Source organism: Nomascus leucogenys, chromosome 2 (genome assembly GCF_006542625.1).
Source record: "Nomascus leucogenys isolate Asia chromosome 2, Asia_NLE_v1, whole genome shotgun sequence".
In the NCBI taxonomy this organism is placed as follows: Eukaryota; Metazoa; Chordata; class Mammalia; order Primates; family Hylobatidae; genus Nomascus; species Nomascus leucogenys.
The window spans coordinates 117,376,076-117,397,652 of NC_044382.1; the positions used below are offsets into that span (position 1 = coordinate 117,376,076).

Sequence of the window (21,577 nt, forward strand, 5' to 3'; positions counted from 1 at the left end):
ACGTGAACATGTATATGCATGCATGTGTGTGTGCAGATGGACAGATATCTAATATCTATAGATATCTATATCTATATTAGATATCTATATGTAATAGATATCTAACATATAATATACAATATATTAGAGATAATTTAAAGACAAATTTATCTAATAGATAAATCTAATATATCTTATATATTAGAGAGAGGTAATATATTAGATATACAAATATATTATTAAATATATTGATATTAGATAGGTACCTGCTATCTAATTTGTCAATCTAAACTAGACTTTCTGGCTGGGCACGGTGACTCATGTCTATAATCCCAGTGCCATGGGAGGCCAAAGTGGGAGCATTGCTTCAGGGCAGGAGTTTGAGACCAGCCTGGGTAACATAATGAGACCCTATCTCTACCAAAAAACCCCACAAAAAACCCAAACCAGGTCTGATGGCCCATATCTGTAGTCCCTGCTACCTGGGACAGGCTAAGGTGGGCTGATCGCTTGAGCCCAGGAGTTCAGGGCTGTAGTAAGCTATGACTGCACCACTGCACTCCAGCTTGGGCGACAGAGTGAGATCTCGTCTCAAAAATAAATAAATACATAAACTGGACTTTCTAATCTCAGAAAATTTAAAGACAAAATACATTATAATGCTCCTAAAAGTTCTTGCCAATTTTTTGTTCTCTCACCTGTGGCTCATTCACCAGTCAGTTCTGTACCTATATTTTGGAAATCACTTTGGAAATAGTGATTTAAAGAAAGACTTATCTTAATGAAATCCACTGGTACAGTAGTAGTTCCCAAACATGAAAATACTTGGGCTTTGAACTTAGGCAAATACATTTAAAAATGGGTTTTTCTGTTTTAGTTAAATAATGAAAAGAAGGCAAGAGAAACTTAGGCAGCAAATATGCCCCATTTATTAAAGTGTGTATATGTCTGTTGGGATAAGGAGGAGCAAATTTCCTAACTGCATTAGGCAGCTGGATAGTATTTAGAAGCCACGAGAAAAAAAGAGATTTGTAATATATCCTTAGCTTCAACTGCATTTCACAAAAACACCTGTGCATGTGTATATAAGATATTCACTCTCATACTTGTATAATTCAATAGAGAAAAAAGTATATTTTCTAAATGTAAGCAAAACATTTTCCATTCTACAGTAAAAACTGAGAAATACTGAAATGTAAGGCAAACTAGCAGGACATCAAGTATAATTTGTATGCACATACTGGTGACAATTATTATTCAATAACTGTTACTAAACTGATGGGAAAAAGATTCACCTTTTTTTAAGAGTAGTCTAAAAATCCCTTTAAACCTTTATCATTTTGTATCCCATCAACTTATATATGGACATCAGAGTTATGAACATACCTCCATAGCCTGGGCTAAGCGTTCTTCTAGTGCCATGTAGGTAAGGAACTGAGGATCCACATATGAAATAGCTTCAGCAACTCCTAGTCCATCTGCAAAGCCATCAAATAGGCTGAAAAAATAAAAAATAAAAAACAGAAAAAACCACTATGATTTGGGAAATCTTATGCTGAGGACATAATTATATTGGCATACTGACAAGCCGATAAACATGCTGTGAACAGAACACCTTAAAATATTTTAATACCAACTTCTAGGGTTAGGGGCAGGAGGGACCCAACAGAAAAGTGAGGTGCTAAAGATGAGTAGTTAAGACACCACTACCTCATCCAACAGGCTGCCAAACTCAATGCACAAAGTTTGTAGAAAAATTCTCTTCTGTGTTTCTAGCTCTAACTCTAGAGACTGCTTAAAGGTACAGGTTGAGCATCCCAAATCTGAAAATCTGAAATCCAAAATGTGCCAGTGAGTATTTCCTTTGTATGTCATACTGGCACTCAAAAAGTTTCAGATTTTGAACAATTTTAGATTTTGAATTTTCAAATCTGGGATGCTCAACTGGAAGTATATGTAAATATTCCAAAATCTAGGAAAAGAATCCCAAATCCCAAACACTTCTGTTACCAAACATTTCAGTTGAGGGATATAGGACATTTCCCCACCCGATTATTTCCCACATATTTCTGCTTCTGTTTTTCAGTTTCCAATCTGCATGTAGGTGAGAATATGATAAAGAAAATAACTATTTTTATTTGAATTCTATCATTACTCATGGCCTCTTTTTTCTTTTCTCATTTTGTAATGCTTAATAACTCTGGATTTTAAAATATTTTATTATTTCAAGCCTTTCTCATTAATCTATCTTCTCCTCTTCTAAGATTAGGCCACCTCCATTATTATACAGCTTGAAAAATATCTAGCTCCTAACTGCTCATTTTTAATTATAATTTTCTCTAAAAAACCATTAAGCTCCTAGAAGGAAAACACGTCTCACTTTGGTCCTACTCTCCTTCCTCCACCCCTGAACATATCGAGATTCCTCCTTTTCCTCTAGTCTTGGAAATACTAAGTATTTCAAAATTTGAAAACCGTAAGTATGTCCTTGGTCCTCTTCTCTCTAATCTTGCTCCCTTGTAAATTATTAATATATTCAAGCCCATTTTCTTCAATTATCCTCTCTGCAGGTAATTCCTAAATCTCCACCTAATTCCTAAACTTCCCCTGAAGCTCTGGACCTACATTTCTAGTTGTCTGGGGGCACCTTGAGTAGATGTACTCCTACTACCTCTTAAGTCCAAGAGATCCAAAACTGAGCTTATTTTGTCTAAAGACAAACTTGTTGACTTCCATATTCTATTTGAATATCATAGTCCTAAACATCCACAAACAACCTAGCTCAAAAATAGTTTTGATGTCAACCCATGTGCCGTAATTAAAATTACCCATCTGTTGCCAAGAGACATAGAAATGGTTCTTAAAAAGAATATGTTATAGTTTAGCAGTATCTGGAAATCAAGTATCACATGATACAAAGCAACAGACATGCTCATATAATCACAGATTTTGGAATTAATATTAAGAATTACTGAATCCATCCACCCTTGAAATACTGAAACTCCCTCACCTAGCAGTAAGATGTAGTACAAAGAGAAAGAGCCTGTAACGGACTCTTCCTTCATCTATAAAACAAATTAAATGAGTAGGTGTGCAAAGGTACCTGGCACAGAGATGGTACCACAGTAGACATTCAAGAAACAGAAGAAACATTCCTTCCATGCAGAAAATACACTGCTTTCTAAGGTGGTATGTACCAGTGCGGGAAAGAACTACTAGAAGCTTAAAACACATGAAGTATTCCTACTTGTAACTTTTGCTCTGTTGCTGTAATTCTGCCTGCTGAAACAACATAAATTGTGTCTTCCTTCTCTTTGCAAAAAAACTCTTCAAACGACTGAGGACAACTATCTCCCAATGATTCTTTTCTTCTCCAGGCTAAGCAAATCTAGACACTCAAAGCATAATATCCGGTTGTAATTTGGCCACTACAAATAATCAGTTAAAAATTCTAAGACCATGTACTTGGCAGTCACCACGGTAATAATTGTTTCAGGCTGGGTGTGGTGGCTGTAATCCCTGTTGGGAACAGGCCCCCAAAATCTGGCCATAAACTGTCCCCAAAACTGGCCACAAACAAAATCTCTGCAGCACTGTGACATGTTCATGATGGCCATGATAGCTATAACGCCGAAGCTAGAAGGTTGTGGGTTTACCGTTCACCAGAATGAGGCAAGGAACACCTGGCCCGCTCAGGGAGCAAAACCGCTTAAAGGCGTTCTTAAATCACAAACAATAGCATGTGCCTTAAGAACATGCTTCTGCTGCAGATAACTGGCCCAACCCATCCCTTTATTTGGGCCCATCCCTTCCTTTCCCATAAGGGACACTTTTAGTTAATCTATTATCTATAGAAACAATGCTAATGACTGGCTTGCTGTTAATAAATATGTGGGTAAATCTCTGTTTGGGGCTCTCAGCTCTGAAGGCTGTGAGACCCCTGATTTCCCACTTCACACCTCTATATTTCTGTGTATGTGTCTTTAATTCCTCTAGCGCCGCTGGGTTAGGGTCTCCCCAACCAAGCTGGTCTCAGCAAATCCCAGCACTTTGGGAGGCTGAGGTGAGAGGATCACTTTGAGCTCAGGAGTTCAAGACCAGCCTGGGCAACATGGCGAAAGTCCATATCTACAAAAAATACAAATATTAGCCAGGCATAGGTAGCTCAAGCCTGTAGTCCCAGCTACTTGGGAGGCTGAGGCTGGAGAATCACTTGAGCCTGGGAAGCAGGGGTTGCAGTGAGTCAAGTTTGTGCCACTGCACTCCAGCCGGGGCGACAGAATGAGACGCTGTCTCAAAAAAAACATAAAACAAAAAACAAAAAATTGTTTCAGACAAGAACCACTAATAGGTGCTAAAACTAGTGGATGGAAGTTTGATAGTTTAAGAAGAAACAGGTTATTTACAGTCTCAAAGTATCTTCATGCTAGAAGCCTACTGACTACAGTTGACCCTTGAACAGGGGCTTGAGCTGGGTAGGTGGGTAGCCTTAAACTCAGTTTTTCCACCTCTGCCACGTCTGAGATAGCAAGACCAATCCCTCCTCTTCCTCCTCAGCTTACTACTCAACATGAAGACAGCAAGGATGAAGACCTTTATAATGATCTACTTCCACGTAATGAAGAATAAATATATTTTCTCTTTTTATGATTTTCTTAACATTTTCTTTTCTCTAGCTTGCTTTATTGTAAGAATACAGTATATAATACATATCACATACAAAATATGTGGCAATCAACTGTTTATTTTATTATAAGGCTTCTGGTCAACAGTGGGCTATCAGTAGTTAACCTTCTGAAGAGTCAAAAGTTATACTTGGATTTTCTAGTGCACAGGGATCAGCAACCCTAACCCCTGTGTTGTTCAAGGGTCAGCTGTATAAAAGGATAAATGACAACTGTAAAGAAATCTGAAAGATAACACCATAACCAAATCAAATTTTATATCACCAGTAATGGGTTGATTTGACACCACGTGTTTTCTGATATGTACTGCAAAGGACAAAACACCACTTCTAGGGTGTTTCTGCTAAAAACTCCCAACTCAAATCTATTCATGACAGACAAATACAACCTAAGGGACATTCTAAAAAATAAATGACCTGTACTTTTTAAAAATGTCAGGGTTATGAAAAACAAAGACTTAGGAAATGTCCACATTAAAAGAGACTAAAGAAACTTGTTAACCAAATACAATAAAAGATCTAATACAAAGATTAGACCAGAAAAAAATTTCTCTAACGGCACTGGTGGAACAACTACGAACATCTAAATAAGGTCTGTAGATTAGATAATATTGTATCTGCATTAATTTGCTGACTTTGACAATTTTACTGTGTTATATAAGAAAATGGTCTTGGATGTCGGAAATTCATTCTAGAATAATTACAAGTAAAGAAAGGGACATCATGCCTGCAACTTACTCATAAGTGGCTCAGAAAAAAACCTTACTATAAGTATAAAGAAAGGAAAGACAGAATGGTAACACAAACGTGGTTTTAAAATGTTAACATTTAGGAAATCTTAGTGAAGGATATATGAGGATTTTTGTACTATTTTTGCCATTTTTCTGTAAGTATAAAATTATATCAAAATTATTTTTAAATTCTATTAAGCCACAGTTATATCCATACAGAATTAACTTCTCGCAATCTTATTAGATTAATAAAAACTCAATTTCTTACAGGAAGACAGAGAAGTTAGGGAGTTATCAAAGAATAAACAAATGGTAGAGTTGGGATTTGTCTGTATCTAAAACGATGATTTCTCTGTGTCACTTCCTACCACACCAAGCTATCAGGTACTCTTGAGTATTCTGAACACTAATGCAACTTCGATGAAAACAAGTAAACAAACTTGACAGAGGACTTTTTCCATTTTCCTTTAAACTAAACTAAGGAACCAAAAGGCTTCACTTTTTTCCTAAGCAGTGGCAAAACAAAAAAATGTGTGCCAAAGTTTGACTTTAGAGACAAAAACTGCTGCTCTTTGCCATGGCTTTCCCCATAGCATGCTATTTTAATATGGAAATGAAACCACATTTTCACCTTATCAACCTTTAGACACTGCCACATAAATTAATATAGTACCACATAAGCAAATAATGAGGTGTTGACATAGAGCAACCTTCAAAATTTGTGTCTTAAAATTAATGCTAAAATGTTTTCTAAAATTAAAAAACAACTACTTTGAAGCTCTGGACATTTTGGGACCACTAGTAAGGTTTCTAAAACCTTAACACAACAGCCATATCTAGAAAGATCATCAGTGAATTAGAACCTAAAGTAACAGTTTCTCAAATTTAAGTTCAAGTTATATTCAGAGGCTGGGCATGGTGGCTCACACCTGTAATCCCAGCACTTTGGGAGGCCAAGGAGGGTGGATCACTTGAGGTCAGGAGTTCGAGACCAGCCTGGGCAACATGGTGAAACCCTGTCTGTACTGAAAACACAAAAATTAGATGGGTGTGGTGGCAGGTGCCTGTAATCCCAGCTACTTGGGAGGCTGGAGCAAGAAAATCACTTGAATCCGGGAGGCGGAGGTTGCAGTGAGCCGAGATCACACCACTGCAGTCCCGCCTGGGTTACAGAAGGAGACTCCATCTCAAACAAACAAACAAACAAACAAATTATATTCAGTAAAGACTTCCATTATTCCTTCAAATATTTAGGTAAAACAACCTTTTTGGAAGTATTTGGAAATATGTATCCACACCTTGAAAAATACTACATATCTCAGTAATGTCACCTCCAATTATTTGTCCTAAAGGAAAAACCAGAAGTATAGAACAAGTTTTATGGAGGACGGGGAAGAAAAAGTTCACTGCACTATTTCAATGAGTCAATAATCCGTTAAATCTTAGTGCCCCTATAGGAAGGAGCATCTTCATAATGGAGCTGTAAAAAATTATTTTTAGAGCCTTGAAAATGTGCAACAGAAAACATTCCTTCATATGTAACCATAATTGCCTCCCAACATGCATAGATGATGCTAAACAGATGATTCTTTCAACTGCTGAACACTTTGAGCAATTACTTTGCATAATGGAGACAGAAGACTTCTGAATTAATAAGGAGTGTAGTAAAAAGGTAATGGGGAGACAGAGAGAGGGAGGAAAGGAGAGAAGTATCAAGATCAGCAAGACTGGGACTAGGTAAAGCCACTTATACTCCATAATGTATGGGAAACCAGAAAATGTGTTTTAGAGTATGAGAATGTTTAAGGTAGAATTACAAATTGCATGGCTATAATGAAATCCCATTTCTACTTCCCCAAAATGGTGATAAAAGTCTGTTCTCCACACATTTTTCCCCCTTGGGGAGTAAGAATAGGAAAAGGCAAGGAAGATCTCAAGAAGATGTTCAGTTTCCCATCTGGAACAATCTGGAGAAGTACAGAGAAGTAGCTAGCACACACAGAAAGAGAAATTAAAGACACAAAGGATGCCTTAAAACATATGTTTTGGAAACCTGAAGAGATATCAGGAGATATAAATGAGTTTTTTCTTATTTATTTTTCTGAATTTTCTGTAAAGGAATTTTAACTGGAAAAACAACACAAATTCTTAAAAATATATTTGTACAGAGAAAGAAACAAGTGTAAATATACCAAGATATCTTTTTTCCCCCAGAAAAAGTAAAAAAAAGGATCAGTTAGGACATGCTTTCTACATCTCAATAGACACCTGCTTTCAGTGGGTTACTATACACTTTAAAGATACTATGAACCAAAACAGTTAAATTCTGAGCATTGTATCATAAGAAGTAACAATTCCACAATACACTTCACTTACATGTCACTTTCATTTGAAGCTGACTATTCTTTGTCAAGCATACAGTAAATTAAATGCTTTCAACATCTTCTGGAAAGTAAAATTTTATCTTCCGTATTTTACATACAGAGAAGGAAAAGGAAGAACAGGGAAAGAAAACTATTCTTACGGTTTTCTGATTCAACCACAGGTTTTAAAATTGAAGTGGTATTCATTAAGAAGCTACTTCTGAAAGAATTACGCTAAGTGCTACAGGGCATATAAAGCAAACTTTTAAAAGTCAGAAATCCAAAACTCAAAAAAAGTATATAAGTAGCTAGGATATAAGGTGAGTTTCAAGAGAGCTAAAGGTTAAAGGAAGAGGTCGCTGGCTGGAGAAGTAGGAAAGGGTCCAAGTAGGAAGGAACATTTGAAATGAGCTTTGAAGAAGAGGAGGACTAACAGATGGGAAAATTATAATATTTCTTAGCTAGCAGAGATTTAATTTTCATAAATTAGAATCATGAACTCAAAGAGCCTAATTAAGCATCCTAATAAAATCGTGCTACATACCTCCAATCCACATCTAAGTCTTCACTCACACTGGAGTCATCCTCCAGGTTATTGTTACCATCCAACATGAAAGCTGGCTGTGCAAATTCATTGGCAGGTTCATTTCCCTCATCACTGCTGCTTTCATTGACTTCATTGTACTGTAACCAAGGAATTTCTCCCTCTTCCAAGGATGTCTGTTCCCTATTACAAACATTTTAAAGGAAGAAAAAAATATTATTTTAAAACATACCATAACACTGCCTTTAATTCTATTCCATGCAAGTGGATTCTGTTGAGTTCTAAGCTCTTGGTACTTTTATAATTCTAAAAAACTGTCTTCCTTAACTGCAGAATTATGTAAAAAAGGAAAGAAATCAGTTATAGGGTCATACGTATACAGAAATAGTTCCTAATTACATAGGAACATATTTATTTGATTTACAAATTATCTATGCTGCTTTCTCCTTCTGTAGGAGAAACATAAGAAAAATCCATCCCTGACTACATGAATTTTGAAACAATGCTCTTGAGTACTTTCCCTTCACAGTTAAAATCTGAATTCCTCAACCTGGCCTTCAAATCCCTACATAACACATGCTCTCTGCTCAGCCCACTTCTCCAATAGCATCTCTCATCACTCTTCCCCAGCTACTACGCTCCTACTGTTCTTTCTACTTTTACTTTTGCAACACGTGGAGATCATTTCTACCTTGGGGCCATTTCCTCTACCTAAAATGTTCTTGCACTGAATTTTTACTTTGCTACTTCCTTCTTGATGTTCATGTCGGATTATAAGTCACCTCCTCAGGGAGGCCTGTCTTGAACATTCAGTTTAAATAGCTCTCCAGTTACTGACTACCACATAACTCTGCTTATTTAAACTATAAAATTTATTTTTGTTTAACATTTTCTTATTTGTTTATTGTCAGTCTACTCCTACTAGAAACTAACTAAACAGGAACAGAGACACACAAATCAATGGTACAGATCAAGAAAATAAGGAGGAGATAAAGGAAGCATTTCAAAACAGGAAGGAAAAAAAAGGACTCATTAGGCTAGGTGCAGTGGCTCACCCCTATAATCCCAGCACTTTGGGAGTCCGAGGCAGGCAGATCACTTGAGGCCAGGAGTTGAGACCAGCCTGGACAACATAGTGAAATGCTGTCTCTACTAAAAGTACAAAAAATTAGCTGGGTGCATGCCTAATTCCATCTACTGAGGAAGCTGAGGCATGAGAATCGCTTGAACTCAGGACGCAGAGGTTGCAGTGAGCTGAGATCACACCACTGCACTCCAGCCTGGGCAACAGAGCGAGACTCTGTCTCAAAAAACAAAAACAAAAAAGGACTCATCAACAAAATGTACTGGGACAACTGGGTATTCGCCCGCAGGGAGGGAGGTTAAATCCCTTATATAAACTTTAGCTATACTTTTTTGAAGTACATGTGTATATGCACCCCCACCTTCACTTAATGAGTACCAGAAGAGTCATGAGAAAATTTTATAAAAATTTCAGTGTCATTCTAAGCATGATATAAAACCCTGAAGTCACAAACAGACTGATAAATTCTACAACACTCACATTAAAGAAAACACTCATGGAAAAGTCAAAACACCAAAAATTTGGACACCAAACTCAAACTGAGAAAAGTGAACTATAATACAAGAGAGACAAAGGGCTTTTCCTTAATAAATAGAAGCTTAAAATGTAAAAACAAACTGTAAGAAAAAATCAATATATATCAACAGAAAGGAGGCAAAGGATATAATTAGTTGGCAGAAAAGGAAATTCAAATAGCCCTTAAATATATAAAGAGATGCTCTGCCTCATTTATAATAAGCAAAATGCAAATTAAAACAACTGAAATATATTTCAACTACTAGGAAAAATAAAAAATTCTGATAATACCCTCTGTGTTGGTGAAGCTTTGAAGAAAGGCAATTCATACAATGTTGGTAAGAAAGTGACTAATTTAAGTTCTTTGTAGAGAAACCTGGCAATAGCTATAGATTAGGTTTATGCATACTCACTGACCTAGTGGTTTGGCTTCCAGTTATTTCTCCTAAACAAGTATGTACAATGTGTTTTTTTTTTCAGCATTACTTACAATAGCCAAAACTGTCCACCAAATGAAACTGGTATACTCATGTAGTATTATACAGTAAGTTCTCACTTAACTTTGTACCAGCTTCTTAGAAACTGTGACTTTAAGCAAAACAAGGTAGAACTATGCAGATTTAAAATGAATAAAGGAAATCCTTATGAATATGGAACAATCTAAAAAACAGATCTATAAAAACAAATAACGAAAGCAAGGTGTACACATGTCTACACAATGTGCTACCAGTTGCAGAAAAAAATGAAATGTGTACACATAATATGGTTTTATGTGTATGGAAGATCTTTAGAAGTTCAAAAAGGAAGCTGGTTATAATGCTTTTTAATTGGTCTTTCCATACTGTCTAAATTCACTTTTTATTGTGTACGAATCCTTATTTTTAAAACAACTGTAATTTCATCTGTTTATCAAGAGAAGTTCAACCAGAACTAGCTACCCAAGCAATAAACTGTTAGCAATTCATTAAATATTTCCAAAGCACTCAAACTTGTGTCATTAAACCTGTATTCACTCTTACTTGTATTTCAGAAACCATCCCTTTAATTATGCAAAGTACAATAGTGAAAAGAATTTTTTTAGTTTCATGAGTCATGTGACTGATTACTAAGGAGTCACACAGTTGTTTGTATATTTAGCCTAAAGACAGCTAAAACTAACAGATGTTTAGCAGATGCTTAACAAATTTTGAAACCTTCAAGGTTTTCTTAATTTCAACCAAAGTAGAGGTTATTTTCTCCCTTTGGTCAAAGCTCTATTGGTGTCTATCTAGACAACTCAAGCTTTTGAAAATGTACTAATTTATTCCCATTTTTTATTCTTCTTTCTGTTCCATCCCAGATATTAGAAGTTTTTTCGGGCTAGACTTCATTAGGTTGTCATAATTATGCAATTGACATTTGGTGTACTACATCATTCTGAATGAAATACATCATTCTGAATGCAAAATATATTAATTGGAAAGAGACTTGTGGATCTACACACATCATGATAATACAAAAACTACCTTACTAAATAAATAGTCTGAATCACTGTTAGAAAATAAAATCTAGGTTACAGAAAATAAATACGTAATCACGGATTCATCAAAACAAGGCTGCTAGCTCTAAGAGCAAGTCTAAGGATGAAAAATGTGTGAGTAAAACCGTAATTTGGCACTACAGTAATGTAAAAGACTAATTTTTGAAAAACTGGGCTTCTTAAATTACCAACATTCAATATCTCTGCTCTTCCTTTTTCTTTTGCCTAGAAAGTTCTTTCTGAACCCTAATTCTCATCTTTAAGAACTCAGCTCAAAAGACAATTCCAAAGAGACGTCATCCCTGACCACTTTAATTAATATCTTCATCATTTACCTTCTTTCACGTTACTGTTTTATTCCCTTCACAGTAATCATCACATGTGTAATGTACTGGGTTTGTATCTTGGTTATCATCTGCCTTTCCTACTATAATGTAAGCTTCATGAAGGAATGTTACTTGTTTTGCTTACTGATGTAACTCCAATATCCAACACAATGCCCGGCACAAAGTAAATGCTCAATAAATATTTGCTGAGTGAATAATTACTAACACAAATGACATATGAATAATTTATACTTAGCAAACTAAACTAACAGTGATTAAAGGCAATCAAACATAAAATCATCAGGCCAGGCAGGCTGGCTCACGCCTGTAATCCCAGCACTTTGGGAGGCCAAGGCAGGCAGATCACCTGAGATCAGGAGTTCAAGACCAGCCTGGCCAACATGGTGAAACCCCGTCTCTATTCAATATACAAAAATTAGCCAGGCATGGTGGTGGGTACCTGTAGTCCCAGCTACTCAGGAGGCTGAGGCAGGAGAATCACTTGAACCTGGGAGACGGACGTTGCAGTGAGCCGAGATCATACCACTGCACTCCAGCCTGGGCGACAGAGAGCAAGACTCCGTCTCAAAATATATATATATTTATGATATATATATATTTATGATATAAATTTATGATATATATATATCTCATGAAGAGGAAAAAAATGCCACCTCAACCTACCACTGTCAAAACCAATTATGTTTGTGAATTTCTTTCTTTATAGATTTTTCTATATATTTTATTCCTAGATTTTCTTATAGGATTAATCTCAAGCTGAAAATGTATATGCTTTGAGAAGTACAAGTTTTAACATTAGTCTAGACTGAAAAAGTTCTTTTCCTAAAAAAAAACATAATTTACCAAAATAGTTCCCATGAGAGACTAAGAATTAGAATCAATTATCATAGAAAAAAATTAAATTATCAAAAAGATACTCTCCTACAATAAAACAAGAGGCCTAGATGGTTTCACAAGGGAATACTAACAAACTTTAAAGGAATAAATAAGCTATTTAAGCAACAGATGCAAAGGACAGAAAAAGAAAAAGCATACACATTCTTTTAGCAAAGCAAGTACCAAACTGATATTGAAAAAACTAAAAGACAATTTGCATCTAGGAATCTCAATATAAAAATCCCATGTAAAATATTAGAATCCAGCAGCCCATTAAAATAACAATAAACCATGACTGTGATCAGATTTGGTTTATTTCAAGGAGCAAGGGAAGTTGAATATTAGCAAATCTAATTATAGAATAATTCCTCATGATCAGGGCAAAAGTAAAAAATCATCATGATCATTTCCATTGATGCTGAAAAGACTTTAATAAAATTCAACAAACATTCTTGCTAGAAACCCATAAAATAGTACAAGGTTGGAAGACACCTATACCCATTCATTTACATCTTGTCTATGGCTACTTTTATACTGCAACAGTAGAGGTGAGTAGCTGCAACAAAGACTGGACACAAAGCCATAAATATTTATTATTTATTATCTAGCCCTTCATGGTATGTTTGACAACCCTTACAGTACTAGAGCTTTCCCATTAAAATGAGGAAAGAACAAAAATGTTTATCATCAATCACTGATATTTTGGAGATCTCATTCAATGCAATTAGACAAGAATATGAACACTACCTTTTGCAACTGACTGTCTCCATTTCTGTGAACGAATCGCTGATTTCCCTCTTGAGGCTGTCCTTTCTCCCTTGAGCAATGACAGTGCTAATTCACCCATTCCTAACTTAACCAAAATGACATTTTAGGTGCCCAACTCTTCTTAATAAAGCAAAGTGGAGACATATATTGTATCTCAATAGAGGATACTGAAATTTTCAGTATTTTCAACTTAATTGTTCTTTTTAAAATACCAAAAGCTTAATGAAAAAATCAGGGGGGCCTATTGGTTCTACATAAGGCTTATAAATACAATTAATGGCATATCCAATATTTGAATGTAATATATACCACTCTTGTACAATATACAGAAAAATAAATCTCACTGTTGAACATACCCTTCCTGAAGAGATAATTCTTGGTTTTCTTCTTCAGGGCCACTGCTATCACTCTGTAGCTCAGGTTCATTCTCATCTTTTCCTGGCAGAGTCTCCCAGCTTTCATCACTTGAGGATTGATCTTTTTCTGTACCAGAAAATCGATGAGGCAAAGAAGCAGACCATTCCCCATCACTGCATTCAGAACTGCAAATCAGAAGAGAAATAAACTGTTATAATGTGTTCAGTTATTTTTATCATTTGGGGTGTTAACTAGATGATATGGTTTGGATCTGTGTCCCCACCAAATCTCATGTTGAACTGTAATCCAAAATGTTGGAGATGGGGTCTGGTGGGAGGTGACTGCATCATGGGGGTGGATCCTTCATGAAGAGTTTAGCATTATCCCCTTGGTACTGTTCTTGTGATATTGAGTTTTCACCAGATCTGGTTGTTTAAAAGTGTGTGGCACCTCCCCCCTCACTCTTTCTTACATCTGCTCCTGCCAAGTGAGAAGCCTTGTTCCCGCTCTGCCTTCCACCATGATTGGAAGCTTCCTGAGGCACCCCCAAGAAGCAGAAGCCACTATGCTTCCTGTACAGCCTGCTGAACTATGAGCCAATTAAACCTCTTTTCTTTATAAATTACCCAGTCTCAGGTGTTTCTTTATAGCAATGCAAGGATGAACTAATACACCAGACATCATAGTATGGAGTGGAGTGTTGATGCCACATATGCTTTGTCAGGTGCTAATTCAATCTTCAGACTACTAAACAAATAAATGCATGCAGCAGAGTGTGACTCTTTGAAAAGAATATGGCATATGGCAAGTTATGGAATATATCACTTTACTTTTTCTTTCACTACATCCATGGTTACCTAGATAGGGGCTTGTCATATTTTAGACATATTTCTAAATAAATTTTTTTTTTTTTTTTTTTGAGACGGAGTCTCGCTCTGTCGCCCAGGCTGGAGTGCGGTGGCGCAATCTCGGCTCACTGCAAGCTCCGCCTCCCGGGTTCACGCCATTCTCCTGCCTCAGCCTCTCCGAGTAGCTGGGACTACAGGCGCCTGCCACCACGCCCGGCTAATTTTTTTGTATTTTTAGCAGAGACGGGGTTTCACCGTGGTCTCGATATCCTGACCTCGTGATCCACCCGCCTCGGCCTCCCAAAGTGCTGGGATTACAAGCGTGAGCCACCGCGCCCGGCCTTCTAAATAAATTTTTAAATACAATTTGGTAATCTTAAATGCTACCTGGAATAAATGTAAGTAGACTTACTGCATATCTAACATGACTAAAACAACTTTCAAATTATATACGGACAACTAATGACATATTTTCTATGAATAAATTCCTACTATTACCATGTAATAAAAAGTTAACTGTCTTTTTCCTTCCTTTTTCCCAAAGAACTTTTAAAGTGACATTCAAATGCATAAAAAGCAGTACTGGCAAAACTTTGCTGTCCTTAGGTAGGACTCTGAATACAAAATAAATTTCAGTTCAGGCCAGGCATGGTGGCTCACACCTATAAATCCCAGCACTTTGGGAGGCTGAGGTGGGCAGATCACCTGAGGTCGGGAGTTCGAGAGCAGCCTGACCAACATAGAGAAACCCCGTCTCTACTAAAAATACAAAATTAGCTGGGCATGGTGCTGCACGCCTGTAATCCCAGCTACTCGGGAGGCTGAGGCAGGAGTTCGGCTTGAACTTGGGAGGTGGAGGTTGCAGTGAGCAGAGATTGAGCCATCGCACTCCAGCCTGGGCAACAGGAGTGAAACTCCCTCTCAAAAAAAAAAAAAAGAAGCACAGAAAATTACTTTTGACTACATTTAACTTTAGCCAACTTGGTTATAATTAACTACTCTTAGTTTTTAAAGAATTAGTCACCTTATACTACCAAAGGCTAAAATATTGCCTATCAATGTTGAAAATAAGTCTTAAATGCCCCCTCCAACCATATAAACCATTCTGGTTAAGAATCTCCTCAAAGATTTCTCTATGTTCACTAGACTTGGAAAATCAAAAATAACAATTTTAGTTTACATTTTTGAAAGGAAGTGATAATTGGTAGGAAATACATTTTTTAATGATTATTATGTCATTAATATGCAGTTAGTGATTTCCTTTATTAACAGATGCACTCAAAAGATCAAGATGCTATTAACAAACAGTAGCACTAATCTAAGCTCTGAGAAGTTTAATAGAAGCAAAAATATAAAATCAACTGCCAATTTCCAGTAAACAATGGATGGCAGGGCACTAACATCCTGGAGAAGGAAAGCTATAAACCTTAGGCATAGCAACTCAAAGGTGTTCTTTCAGCCGGGTCTAAGCCAAGTTCCTTGTATTCTGTACAATTTTCTGTGACCCAAAGAATAATCTAATATAAACAATTTCTAGACTTATATAAGTATTAAAATCCAACACAGAAAGTAGTTTTAAAGGGGCTTATTGAGTTAAGTTTCCTTGACTAAGAACCTTCTAAAATTCAAAGCTAAATTACCAACTGCTATTGTAATGTCTGTAACAATTAGGTTAAGATTTCTATATAAATTTGTGGCAATTCTTAACATATATAAAACAGAAGCTCATTTTTTAAGAAAACATTTTCACTCAGAATATGATCCTGTCCAAAGAGATAACATTAAAAAGTCCTCACTTTTCCATATTAATCAAATAACTCATGGAATATCTCTAAACTTCAATACAAGAGGAATGTCTATGATCAATAATCAAGAATCCTATGTTATGGATTGGCAAACTACTACAGGCTTGGGTTCAAACCTGACTCTGCTGCCTGTTTTTTAATGGTTTGTGAGCTAAAAATGTTTTCACATACTTATCTTTAATTTTGCCCCTTAGTCACCAAAGCCTAAAATATTTACCATCTGCTTCTTTAAGAAAAAGTTTGCAGACCCCAGGCCTATATCATTATTACTCATGATACCTAACCCTCAATGGTAAAGAGACAACTTTTAAATGTCTATCCCCAGCCAGCCCCAACCATCACACTAAGCTTTCACAATCACTAACTACCCTCTAAGCATTTTAAGATTTTTCAGCTTTCTTGACAAAAATTCTATTATAAAATTCACCTGTCAGATGAATCCCTCTCTTGATATGTTATCTTTTAATGCTATCACCATGCTGTCATTCTGGAAACACTTATTTTTTGACTCTTCACAAACTCCCCACATTCAAATCCTTTCTTACTTTCCATTCTTTCTCTGCACAATGGCTCTTATAGTTTAGCTCCTTTTTCTCCTTTCTCCTAAAATGTAAAACCCTAGTTCAAATGCTTTTCTCTAAATTAGACCTGTATAGTCAATTATTAATTGGTGTTCCTAAATTTAATTCCACTCCCTCAAAATGCATTCTGAATACTATCATCACTTCAATTTACATATCAAACAGTATGTTTATAGTATTACTCCAAAAAACCTTCAACAGCTCTTTTTTCCTAATGCTACTGCTTTAGTTTCACAAACAAGCCATTTGCCTATCACTCTCACAATTTTTGCTGCAGTTGCACATTAACCCTCTGTCTTAAGGTACGATAGTTGAGAATACAGGTCCTGGTCAGCTTGCCTGGATTTGAATCCACCACTTATTAGCTATGAAAACCTCTCTATGCCTTTTTAGCCTCACATATCAGGTGAATACAACAACAGTACTTAATAGTTCACTGGGTTCATGTAAAGGGTAAGTGAGTTAATATACATAAAACATTTTAACAATGCCTGATAAATAATGAGCCATCAATAACTGTTAGCAAATCTTTTTTTAACATTTTTTTAAACTCAAATACATTTAGTTAGGATAAGCAATAGCCATTAAGTCCTGGATTTGATGTGCTACCTTTATTTTCTTAATTCCCATTAACATGAATACATAATAATTAAATTAAAAACATTGTGTACCACTTAATATATTTTACCCACTTTGGAAATAGTGACCTATAGAATAAAAAGTTAAATGTCTTTGAATAACACTTATAATTTACTGCTATCTGATCACAGTACTTTCTTGCATCCGACTCATGAATGCTCTGTTTCAAAGTGTCCTCAAAGTGGACATTCTTGCCATCAGGAATATCTTTACAATCACTTCACCTTTTCCCCACTTCCAAGCACATATCAGCCTCTATTTCTTTCAAGACCTTCCTGTATAAAATCGCTTCTTTTGTTTTTCAATTATTTCATGAACCAGACTTCTTGTTTACTCAGTGCAGCTCACAACACAGCTGCTTCTTTAACATTGCAATTATTTTTCATAATAGTGCAGAGAAATCAAAGAAAAAGGGTACTGAGAAAAGACAAATGGATGTAGAAATTAGGAGGTCACCACTGACATTAAAGAATATAGGGCCGGGTGCGGTGGCTCACGCCTGTAATCCCAGCACTTTGGGAGGCCAAGGTGGGTGGATCACCTGAGGTCGGGAGTTTGAGACCAGCCTAAGCAACATGGAGAAACCTGGTCTCTACTAAAAATACAAAATTAGCTGGGTGTGGTGGCTCATGCCTGTAATCCCAGCTACTCAGGAGGCTGAGGCAGGAGAATCGCTTGAACCTGGGAGATGCAGGTTGCAGTGAGCCGAGATGGTGCCACTGCACTCCAGCCTTGGCAACTAGAGCAACACACCGTCTCAAAAAACAAAAAAAAAAAAAAAAAAAGAAAGAAAGAAAAAAAAATTAGCCAGGCATGGTGGTGCACACCTGTAGTCCCAGCTACTCAGGAGGCTGAGGCAGGAGAATCACTTGAACCCAGGAGGTGCAGGTTGCAGTGAGCTGAGATAGCACCACTGCACTCCATCCTAGGTGACAAAGCGAGACTCTCTCAATAAAAAAGAATACAGAAATAATATTAGGAATTGGATTTCAAGGCAGTAAGAAGAGTGGATAGTGACAGAATAGAGGCAGTGGGTATGGAAAACTTTTTCTTAAAATTCAGCAGTGGAAAAGAAAACACAAACAGGCAAATAACAGAGCAAGAAAAAGTTAAGGTTTTCTTCAAGATTGAGAAAAACTCAAGGTTGAGAGATAGAGGGAAGCAACCTATGAGTAAGGACAATTAGATAAAGTGTCAGAAATAACTAGAGGCACAGAATAAGAGGGGCTACCTCTCTTCATTGAAGAGGAAATTAAAAATACAAATAAATACTACTATCCCCTAATATGGAGAAGAGGAAAATAAGAAAATTCACATTTACATATTTTTAACTTCTACAGGAAAATAAGAAACGAAGCTAACCACTAGGAGTGACAGGAGTACATGGAAGGAAAAACAAAAAGGGAAAAGATTTAAAAATCACTTTTTAAGGAGTAAGCAACAGAACAAATAGGACACAAAAATGATCATGGAATAGTGAAGATCCATTTGTTCTAGATTTTAAAAGCGGGTGAGTGACACATTTAAAAGTTCTCATAGTAAAAACTAAATCAAGTACTACTTTGATGATCCTTCACTGGTACTGACCCCTTTTAGCACCTGAGTTGTATTTAAAAAGCAGACAACTATAATTTACTCAAATGTTACACTCTACACATTCAATTGTGAATTAAAAAAACCTCATATACAGAATGAAATTATAGACAAAATTTATGTACAAATCCTAGGCAGAAATAAGCTATGGAAACATAAAACCAACCAAAAGTAATCTCTCATTCCATAATTCCCCAAAGTACTTGTTAGTTTGTTCCTCCTGGCATTTATCACAGCCATAAGAAACTCAACTACAGGAGCCTAGGAAAAAGTGAAATTTTAAATATTTTGTTATCTGACATAATCTAAACATTCTGGAACTTTTTACCACTATTAACACTGAACTGTAATGTAATATAGTGATACGAATGGATTATGTCCAAATATATAAATCTGCTTAATTTCATTAAGATGGCTATGATTTTTGAATTGTGCCTGCCTTGTGTCACTTTCTGGTCTTTTTCCTTAGTATCAGGATATTGTAATCCCATGAACTCCCTAGCATATCTGCAGAACAAACACATTTATACCTAATGGGCTCCTTCCAAACTTCTATGAACTTGAAAACAAGATAAAAAGGTTTGCTAAAATGTCAGCGCATATGCTTTAAGATCTGTGCCTTGGCTGCATATAGATGTTTTATTTGTTGGGGGTAGTACCAAGTTCTCAGAGAAACTCTTTCTTTGTGGCTCTCAGGTAACCTACACAGAACAGGAAAGGCGCTTAATTCAGCCTCAGAATAATAAATATGTATATTTTGTCTTCTTCATAAAGCTAGTGAACCTTGTGGGAACAGGGACCATTATGATTTGTATTAACAGGGCACCTGGAACAAAGTCTGGCCCTTAAGATTTCAACAAATCCTTTAATATATCATATCGAAGTCAACTGAATGGCCAACAATCATTTTATTTCCCAACAACATCAACAAAGTAAGTTGTCCCAACATTTCATCTTAAGTATGGTTTTTTAATTTTAAGCAAAGTTAAGTCCTAAGGCCACAAAAATTCTGCAAGAAACCTCAAATGCTATAAGGAACGGACAGTAGATGGCATGCCTCTCTTCAGAGCAATTAGGCCCAAGGTTAAGATGTGCTAGTATTGCTGAAAGTTTTTTTTTAAACTCAAGATCTTGTCCTCAAACAGTTACTAAACTTCTCAGGGTATATTTCAAAAGAGGAGGGTACTAACCTTAGCTCTTTGGTCTAATTCTAAGTCTGGTAATTATATGCTACCTATTAAAATTCCTCTTGGAGTCCTAATTTAATAAGGTGGTGCTCAGTTCCTGTCAAACAGCTCAGAGCAATGCTACTGGCTGCAATGTTTATCCCACAGAGTGTAACATTTCAGATGTGATTAAGTGATCATTTAGAATTTTTCAGGGAAAAAGGCAATCATGAATTCATTAAAATACTTTTCTACTTAAAAAGAATATATAATTCACATTTTTTAAAAGTAGCCAAAGTTCCTATATCTAAAAATGCTGGCCAGGTGCAGTGGCTCACGCCTGTAATCTCAACACTCTGGGAGGCTGAGGCAGGTGGATCACTTGAGGTCAAGGGTTCAAGACCAGCATGACCAACATGGTGAAACCTCATGTCTACTAAAAATACAAAAATTAGCTGGGCGTGATGGCACGCCTGTGGTCCCAGTTACTCAGGAGGCTGAGGCAGAAGAATCGCTTGAACCTAGGAGGCAGAGGTTACAGTGAGCCGAGATCACGCCACTGCACTCCAACCTGGGCAACAGAGTTTACTCTGTCTCGAAATAAATACATAAATAATAAAAAAAATTAAAATGCCACAATGAACTTTAGTTATATTCTTGATGAGTTCTACTTTGGCTATTATAAGCATGGCAAAAAAACTTTTCAAGTATATCAACTTTTTAAGCTTTACAAAGAAAACTCAAAGTTCACAGACCCAAATTAAGCAGCAGCTCTTATACTTTCCATCCAAAACCTGAGAGGACTAGTATCACCATTTCTCCAATCTACTAATACAAGAACTAGGGAGGATGACAATGACACATCAGGGAGATGAACAAGTGCAAAATGAAACTAAATAGGAGTGTACAGCTATTAAATTCCAACCTTTAGCTGGCACCATATTAAAAAGGCACCCTGGCAACTATAATCCTTTGCAGGGAATTAGGGTAGAGGAACAGGAAACAGCAGCATAGAAACACAGTTTCTGTTCAGAAATAGAATAATCTGTACAGAAAACTGTACAGACAGTTTGAGATCCTAAAACATATCTTAAGGCTATGGATAAAAATATAAGTACAGTCCTAGGCAGAACCATTATCCTTTAGAATTTATTCTACGATTCTTTAAAACGAAACA

General features: G+C 36.3%; 1 protein-coding gene across 1 annotated transcript in view; it reads right to left on the reverse strand.

Annotated features, from left to right (window-relative positions):
* The window catches only part of PJA2 (praja ring finger ubiquitin ligase 2), a 71,326-nt gene that overhangs the window by 15,301 nt on the left and 34,448 nt on the right, over window positions 1-21,577 (reverse strand). Inside the window, exons 5-7 of the mRNA XM_003259815.4 lie at window positions 13,768-13,953; window positions 8,302-8,484; window positions 1,366-1,477 (exon numbers count right to left, since the gene is read on the reverse strand). Of these exons, the coding sequence (XP_003259863.1) occupies window positions 1,366-1,477; window positions 8,302-8,484; window positions 13,768-13,953 (481 nt within the window). The remainder of the gene's footprint in view (window positions 1-1,365; window positions 1,478-8,301; window positions 8,485-13,767; window positions 13,954-21,577) is intronic.